The sequence below is a fragment of the Bactrocera tryoni genome, chromosome 3 (assembly GCF_016617805.1).
Source record: "Bactrocera tryoni isolate S06 chromosome 3, CSIRO_BtryS06_freeze2, whole genome shotgun sequence".
In the NCBI taxonomy this organism is placed as follows: Eukaryota; Metazoa; Arthropoda; class Insecta; order Diptera; family Tephritidae; genus Bactrocera; species Bactrocera tryoni.
In genome coordinates, this window is record NC_052501.1 from 17,341,781 (window position 1) to 17,350,585 (window position 8,805).

General features: G+C 32.3%; 2 protein-coding genes across 2 annotated transcripts; both read right to left on the reverse strand.

Annotated features, from left to right (window-relative positions):
- Positions 1-2,463: 2,463 nt before the first annotated feature.
- Positions 2,464-6,220, reverse strand: LOC120770481 (syntaxin-6). Its single transcript, XM_040097989.1, has 5 exons — positions 5,376-6,220; positions 4,954-5,114; positions 2,830-3,526; positions 2,649-2,743; positions 2,464-2,575 (listed from the first exon to the last, which is right to left on the reverse strand). The coding sequence occupies exons 1-5, from the start codon at positions 5,408-5,410 to the stop codon at positions 2,499-2,501; spliced, it is 1,065 nt and encodes a 354-aa protein (XP_039953923.1). The 5' UTR covers positions 5,411-6,220; the 3' UTR covers positions 2,464-2,498.
- A 1,265-nt stretch (positions 6,221-7,485) lies between these two features.
- On the reverse strand, positions 7,486-8,805 carry LOC120770483. The gene is made up of 4 exons (XM_040097992.1): positions 8,594-8,805; positions 8,193-8,521; positions 8,068-8,118; positions 7,486-7,915 (listed from the first exon to the last, which is right to left on the reverse strand). Exons 1-4 carry the CDS (start codon positions 8,614-8,616, stop codon positions 7,509-7,511), a joined length of 810 nt encoding a protein of 269 aa, XP_039953926.1. The 5' UTR covers positions 8,617-8,805; the 3' UTR covers positions 7,486-7,508.

An 8,805-nucleotide genomic window follows, 5' to 3' on the forward strand; every position in this document is an offset into this window, starting at 1 on the left:
ATATTTGTGGCATTATCAAAATCATTATAATAATTTGGCCGATGTCAAATTAATTTGGCTATATACCGCTGTCGCTGAAATTTTGTTAGACATTTTCTTATTGGTTTTCATGCTAACTGAATTGCGTCGTCTGGATCTTCAAACACAACATTAACTATATGTAATGATTATTAAATTTTACAATGAGACGCCCTATCGAGAGAGGAGAATCGCTTTAAGGGAGGTTGGTGGTAAAGTTATTATGAGTTATTATGACAATACATATTTATAATATATTTCCAGTTTGATATTTTTTTTTCTACTCCTCAATGGAAATCTTATACACTGCATTTGCATCCCTTTGTACAGCAGTTGTGCCATCTACAAGCCTGGGCCATTTTAATACCAGTACTTTGTGGATTTATGCTGGCTTGCTTAGATCCATTCGATATGATGTCCATACGCGATTTGAGCCAATTCAATACGATATAGTAATTTTTATGCACAATTTAAAACTTTTGTTTATTTGAATTCCAATAAAATGATTAATATGTTGGTTAAATCAAAAAAGAATGCGTATTAGCTTCGGCGGCAACGAGCAATACCTAGGTGCTTCCCAGATAGTCGGGTCTAAACAACCGAAACGGACCCGAATTATTAATAGGCCAAGGACTGTTAACACGTCACCATTCCCCCAAATTACTTTAGGAACGTTTTCTGCTGCTACAACAACAACAACAGTTGCTTATATCATAAAAGGGTTTAAAAAGATCTTCATCTTGAGTTTAATAGACTGCGTTTATAAGGCAGCTAAAAAAAGCCGAGTGCAAAATTATGTTGGATAACTCTAAATGGGCTAGTTCGTGAATGTACAAACAGATGGACGGACAGACAGATGGAAAGTGTTAAATCGATCACGCCTTCTAGTTGTTAAAAAATTTCGTGGCAAACTTACTATACCTTGTTCAGGGCACATTGACGAATAATACTACACATAACCTAAAAGAAAATGGGCAGAATTTGCATGGCTTTGTATATAGTTGTTTTGTATATATATTTTCGCAATTGAATTTGTTTTATAAGTACATTACAATACATTTCAAATTTCGATTATACGATTTTCTTTGTTGTTCATTTATTTATTTTTTTTTTGTTTGTTTGTTTTTAGGTAATAAGTTTGACTACTTTGTATTTGACTGGAATTAAAAATTACATATTATATAATTTTCACATAAATAAATACATATCATTTGATATACAAGACATATGCGCGTTTTATATACTCTTCACATATACATACATACATTTTACTGTAATTGTAACTGATACTAAATGATTCTTTTGCATTTTATTTGAACTAGATTTACAATGGTTTTTCAAACTTTAAATTGGATTTTTTTATATAATTTGTTTGTTGTCTTTTTTGTTATGTTTTTTTCGTTATTCTTTTGTTGCTATATGTGCGGTATTGTGTATATGACAATTTGAAGACTGAAACAGTTTATATGCCCTTTATATATGTATTTGCTTGTAAGCCGCTTAATACAAATATATAATATATGTATATAAATAGACTTGTAATGGAATTTAATAAGGTTGCAAGGTAGTAGGTATATATGTGAACGGGTTAAAAGAGTTAAAAAGTAAATATTGGATTCAAGAAGTTTTAAAATCAAAGGATGTGGTAATATTTTATGTTATAGAAGTTAATATTAATAATTAACAATATTTTGCCCCGAGCATAGTATTTTTTTGGCTTTAATTGCTCTACAGTTATAATTAAAATACATACATAATTTGCTGTAAACACAAAAATTGGTTGTATTTGCCACAGTTTAACTAGATAGCAAGCTCTTTTTAAATTACATATTTTTTGCTATATTAAAACTCAAAATGTTTCCTGGCCTGTTATATAAAATACAAATAAACAAATACAAATGTTGCATACTAGCAGGCGCCCTAGTATTTTTCTAACGTAACTGATAACTGACTGGTCGTTGTAGTCTGCAATACCTGACTTGAAACTTTAAATGAACCAAGCTGTGAATTCAAATGACTTTAATCAAAACAAAATATTTTTTTTTTGGTTCAATTTCGTATACATAAAATTTGGTTGTAAAATTATGATTTCAAAAGCTATAAAAAAATTTTATTTGACAAATATTCCTATGTATATTTCTAGTGTTAAAAAATGTTCTATAATATGTGGCATGGGCAGTTAAGCGATATTAAGTTTGCTGAGGATTTTTTTATTACTCTGAAGGCATTTTAAAAACTGCTAAACCAAAAACAATTAAATTAAAACAAACTAAATACAAAACAACTAGCTAACAAATTAAAGTTTCAAACTTTGGAATTGAAAATTTTAATAAATTCTGCATTAGACTATTTAAATATTACAATATAAATAAATATAAACAAGTTTGAACATTGCACACATGGAAGTAATGGGTACAATAGAAAATAGATACATGTGTCAACAAATATATTATTAAGAAATTTTTTACTTAGTGCGATATTTACAAAATTATAAACAAAATTATCACAATTAACAAAAGCGCGGATAGTATGAAAATTGCAGCCCACTGACGTTTATCTGCCAAGTAGAAAACAAAATAAATGTTCACAATAATTAATTTCAAATGCAATTACAACTGCTGCGCACTCACCATTATTCATGTGCAATACTTTGGCAACTTTTTTCATTGTTGTATCCAATTTGGATTCCGTTGTATCGAACTCATTACCAAAATCATCGAGCATCCTGCAGAAATGAGAAAACAGCATTCAATATTATCATTAGCATACACAGTAGAGTTTTATATAACAACATTTCTAGTTGTGACTTACACAGCCTGCTCGTCCAACTCCACGCCAATCTGTCGTGATACAGTCTTTAACGTTCCAATGGAATCACTTATCATATCTAGCTGTTCATCTTGCCCCTGCATCATGCGCTGCTGCACTGACACCGTTTCGCCCACATAACGATGCCCCGGACTATCCAACGATGCATAATGACCCGGACTATCCACGGTATTCTCCAATTTGGAGTACTTTGTACCGCTGTGTCGTTGTGCCGCTGCTGCCATTGTGCCGGCAATTGTATTGGCTACACCGCTGCCTGCGCTGCTGATCAAAGAGTTCTGCTGTAAGAGACCACCACTGCCGATGCCACCGTTTGTACACTCAACCAAATAGGTTTTATCACTGATACCGTGATGATGATGATTATGATTATGGTGGTGCTGCTGCTGTTGTTGTAGTTGATTATGATTATTGTGATGACTATTACTATTTAGGCTGTTGTTATAGTTGTTAATGTAATTACTATTGCCGTTCTGATTGTTTTGATGATTAATTTCGTTATGATTGTGTTCATCGAGTAGTGGTTGATGTGCCGTTATATCTCTGTCCCTGTTCCGATTCAGGCTCATCTTCTCTTTCATCTGCCGGACCTCATCGCGCGTATTGTCGATGAAATGCCGACGACTCAAAAGCTCACGATTATCAATGCGAAATTTATTCGGATTCTTTTCAACTATACGTGCAGTCGGTGGATTAAGGAAGACCTTTAATTAATTGCTGGCCTAGTGGGTGTATATAGAGCTTGTGTGACTATTATAAAAATGTAGGAAGTGATGTACGGAAGTGTACAAAGAGAAATATGATCTGTAGCCGTTCGTTAATTCATTCACACGCTGGCCATGGGAGACTGGTCAGCTTAACAAAAAAAAGAACTTTAAAGGTACTTCATATGTATATGTTTAAAAAGAGTATATGATGTATAAATAAACTTCATATGTGGATTGCACGCACGCTATAACAATAAGTTAATAAGCTATGATAGTTGTTATGTACTGTAAATGCAAATATGTATATTTTTTATTTTTTCTGAAGTCATTGGTTGTGTAGCCGTATTAGTTAGATTATATAAATCTGATTCTTGTGCGTACTTCGCGTTATTTATCGGTTCCGTCGAATAATCGAGTATTTAAAGAAATTCTTAACATTTGATGTAATTATAACATCAATAAAATGTTGTTATCAAACGTAACATGAGCTTATCACATGGTAAAGATGTACATATATCTATGCATATAATGTAGAAAATATAAGTATAGGAAGGGTTCTTAGCGAACTTCAGACAATTAAATTTGCTACAAAGTTTGTAAAGCGTGGATCAGCGTGACAAGCTGAGTCGATTTAGCCATGTTCGTCTGTCCGTCTGTCTGTATATTCATACCTATTTACGCGTATTAGTTCCTCAGTTTTTTAAAAAACAGGTATATAGAAAAAAAACATCTAATATAAAGTCAAAAGTCATAAATTTATCTATATTAAAGGGTTAAATGGCTTAACATCATAATCATTCGCACATTGGTCGACCCTATATAATCCCCGGACATCAGGTTTCAACATGTGAACTAATAATAACTAAGGAAATTTATGTTACCATTGTATATGGCTTAAATGTTGTAAAAGATAGTGCTTCGATAAAACTATAGCTGATAAGAAGCAATATATAGTGGTGAACCGATTGCAAAACGCTTTATTTATAAGCTATAATGATAAGAATTCATTAGCATTTGCAATTATTCAATGTGGTTAAATAGAAATTGATTTTTCAAAAATTACTGTCGGCATTTGCACTATTAGAGACTACATTTATGCATACACATATACATATTCCTCGCATACTTTTGTTTTGTTCATGGTTTCAGTGCTCATGGGATGTGCCAGCTAATCTATTTGCATAGCTGACAATTTAGCGCGTCGAATAAACAATAGAAATGTCAATATTTGCATTGCCGAGCTAAGATTACGCGACCAATATGAATATGGAAAGCCACATGCACACTTATTACCACACACATGCTTGAACATTCAAAACAGCTCCTTGTACACACACACAAGTGTAATGTTTATAGAATTGTGAATATGTGATGTTTTTGTCCATTTAAAAAAGGATATTAATTGTGTCCTCCAAATCTTCCAAGTCCCATTCAATGCTACGCAATGAGTTCCTTAACTCGGTTGTAGTCCATTCAACTTCAGCGCTGCCGCTACTATCGCTTAACTCGCGCCAACGCAAATATAGGCCGCGAGTTTTATTTAATGCTTTGAATACCTCGCTACAAGGGTCAAAAGTGCCCACACAGCCATTAGTAAGTAGTTAGTTGATCCGGCAAGTCAAAACCACCACCAGCGTTAACCGCAATTCAATTTAAATACATTACAGCGTAGTAGGTATATCACACACCATAAGTGGCATTGAGAAATATAGAATTAAGAAAAACGATAAAAAAACATAGTATAAATGAAAGATATAAACATTTTTAAAAACACATTATGTGTATGTTGTATAAGAACATTTAACAAAATTGTTTACGCACTCCTTCACCACGAAGAATGGATCTTCTAGAGACATGACCCACGTTAATATGCGCTGATTCCAATACTGCAATGCGCCTTTATACGCCGAATTGACTGAATTTAAAGGAAGTCCTGCTTTTCAATGCTCCTGCTTTATGCTTACAATGTCAATGCAGTTCTTTGTTTTTGTTTTTAGATTTTCTATTTTTTGAAATTTATGAGTGCGGCTTTTTTTTATTTTGTATGTATTTTTTCACCCTTTAAGAATTGTGAAAACTTTTATAGATTTTCCTAACGCATGGGTGACGTGAACAACTACATATATACGTATTTACATGCATGTATGAGCAACACTTTAGACCCACTTTGCTGTAATCAGCTATATAATCGTTTTTCGTATTGCCAGGAAATTGTTATATATGTTATTATTTTTACGCATAAATTTGCAAACAATTATTTGCTTTCCCTGTTTATTACGGAAGCTTATATTACGGTTTTTTGCGTTAGCAATCTAAATACTTTCAGTATACATAGTAACACATCAGTCTTCAAATGCCGTTTCCTTCAAGCCGTCTTGTTTGATAGTTAAGGCTTCGGTAAAATTATTTTCTGTAATTTTTTTTAGTTGCTTTACACTTTGGCTATTGGAATTTCGTAACATTTTTCACTTGCTTAACCGTGGTATGAATAAATTGCACTTGAAGCACTTTTCCAAGTTCTGTGGGGAGAAATTATGATATTTTTTTCTCTGCTGTTTCACAACTCTTTAAAAATATAAACGTATACAATCGGAATGACCGTGTATTTGTGCTGTACGTTCTGCTATCGTCCGCGTTCTTAGCAAACTAAATTCTTATATCTCACACGCATTTTCCGTTTAGAACCATCCACCAGCGGTATCATATATGATACCCCCCTGTTTATATGCTTTTGGAGCTGACGCGCGCATGACTGTGTGGATATGCACATATATTGCATATGTACATATATATACATCAATGAGTTGGTGGCAAAATTCTGTGTGCATACATAAATATGTACTCGGGCCCATTGCCTTCTTACCACCCCATGGTTAATGCATTGCAATGCGTGCGAAAGTAACATTTCAGCCTTTATACAAAATGTGGCCTCACTTACAAGCTTTGAATACAAATTATTGCAGCTTATTGTTTCAAAATACATTAACTTTTTTATATATGTTGCTCTTAAAAGTATTTACCTTAAAATTACAAAATATATTTTTTGTGTCTCCTTCCTACTGCTGCGATTCGTTTTCACTTTCGCGCTACTATTTAATTATGCCGTTTTGTGATCTCTCCCGAAGCGTGTTTATATTTTCAAAATTTCCATTGAGTCTGCGCCGGAAAATGCTATTGTTTTTTCTACTCCGCTTTTGCAATAATTTTCACAAAAATTGTAATTTTTCGCGTAGTTGTGTTTTTGTTATGACAGGAATTGTCAAATTGGCTAAACAAAGTTGCCACTGCAGCGCAATTTCTGCGCGAATTTACTAAATTAGGGGTATGTCAAGCACATGTAATAATTTTCAAGCTGCACGATTTTGTCGATATTCCAGAGAATCAAGTAAGTTGTAAAGCACTTGCATCAGTTTAATAGATATTTTCTAACGGTTTTGTAATAAACGAGTTAAAAATAGAAATAATAGATAAAAAAAGATGTTTAGAACATAAAACTTATAATTCAAAGACTTATTGCAGTTATTTTGTTTTACAAAAATTTCCAAAGACAAAAAATATTTATACTCCTTAAACAGCTGTATTTTCATCAGTGTTGCAAAAAATGCGTAAAACATATGATTGTATTAAAATTTAATTTTTTAACCCCGAAAATCTTAATTAAATACATATTTTAATTCCAAATACTTAGAGTGAAACATTGAAAATCGGATTAAAATGTTTGAAGAAAAACTAACCCCAAGCATATAAATAATTAAAAAGTGAATTATTTGGGAATTACATATTTTTTTAATCAATATTAAAAATTGAAATCCAATTTTCATTAAAAATTGTTTGAATATAAAAATATTGCAACCTTGATGCTTATATAATTCCGATAACATATGATAACAAACTAACAAATCACAAAAAGTTTTAAAAAATTTACTTTAAATTTAATTAATTTCTAGGCTAAGTCTATAAATATTCCTTTTCCATCTTAGAGCGTATATCAGTCATGCGCCATTCATGTTCTTCCTTCATCTGCTTCATGCGAAGCTGAAACTCTTCGGTTCTTTGCTGGAATTCGGCCCTTCGATATTCCATTTCTTTTTTAATACTGGCCTTTTGCAATTCAATGAGTTCCAATTTTGCCGCAGTCAAATTTTGTATCCTAGCTTTGTCATTTTGTAGATTGTTTACTGATTTCTGCAGTGCAGACATACCAGCTTGTAGATTGGGTACAAATGGATTTTGTTTTGGTGAAGTTTCGTTTTCACTCTCTTCCGAAGAAACTTGCATTTCTAAGGAAGGATTCTTAAAAATCTTATTAGATGTAGATACTTTTACAGAACCTTCTTCACTTTCAAGATCGATGACACCATCTATATATCAAATATGAGAAGCGAAAATAAAATATTTATTTTTAAAACTAAAGAAATTTAAATTTACAAAAAAAAAAGAAATAAATAATTAAACTGAGACGAGTATGACATCGCCTTCTTCTCACTTTATATTTGAGCACATATGTATTTACCTTCCATTTGTGCAGCACCATCACTTTCAGACGATTCTTCATCCTCTTGATCTAAAGATAAAATATCATATTTTAGCAATAAGTCATTCTTTAATTAAAAAAAAAAAAAAAAAACATTTTGTTACCTTCAATATCTTCCATCAAGTCATCCCATTGATACACTCTGCTATTGCCAACCAAGAAATCTAAAGCTTTGTAAAATGGCCAATCACTCTTAACAAATGGGCCATTTTTAATTTTCCTTCTTTCAATCCTGTATGTATTTGTTAATTGGCTTAGCTTTGCGCTGATCTCTCTTGAACTAAAATTGTAACCAAAATTTTCCATTTCGGTAGACATCTGTTCAAATATCTGGGCGGACTTTCCCTCGAGTACCATTTTGTATAAATATTCCTTCCATATTTCCAGAATGCATTTGATGGTCTCCGTTTTCCATTTGTTTCTTCGCCTTTCACTATTATTGAGGAATCGAAAAGGTTTCTTAATTAATTGCATATGTCTAAATAGAAAATTAGAAAACGTTTACGGTTCATTTGCTATATCTTCCATCTCTTGTTTTGTTTAGTTCTGCAAGATATTGGCTTTGGTTTAAATTTTAGTGATCTGCACTTTTTGAATCGAGATTACCCGAAACTACAATGCAATTAAAGGATTTTTATACAGACAAAAACTTAGCTTGAGTTAGAAAGCGATGAACTTCACATTTACACGGGTATTTCGGCTAATCTTGTCAACTCG

What these genes read in the sequence shown, in the direction of transcription:
- LOC120770481 (XM_040097989.1), bottom strand. Translation starts at nt 5,410, where the DNA reads ATGTCTCTAGAAGATCCATTCTTCGTGGTGAAGGA. An exon ending in CCATTCTTCGTGGTGAAGGA is followed by an intron (nt 5,115 to 5,375) that starts GTGCGTAAACAA and finishes TGACCCTTGTAG; the next exon opens with CGAGGTATTCAAAGCATTAA. An exon ending in GAGTTGGACGAGCAGGCTGT is followed by an intron (nt 2,744 to 2,829) that starts GTAAGTCACAAC and finishes TCATTTCTGCAG; the next exon opens with GATGCTCGATGATTTTGGTA.
- LOC120770483 (XM_040097992.1), bottom strand. Translation starts at nt 8,616, where the DNA reads ATGGAAGATATAGCAAATGAACC. An exon ending in CTTGATGGAAGATATTGAAG is followed by an intron (nt 8,119 to 8,192) that starts GTAACAAAATGT and finishes TTTTATCTTTAG; the next exon opens with ATCAAGAGGATGAAGAATCG. An exon ending in TGGTGCTGCACAAATGGAAG is followed by an intron (nt 7,916 to 8,067) that starts GTAAATACATAT and finishes TTTGATATATAG; the next exon opens with ATGGTGTCATCGATCTTGAA.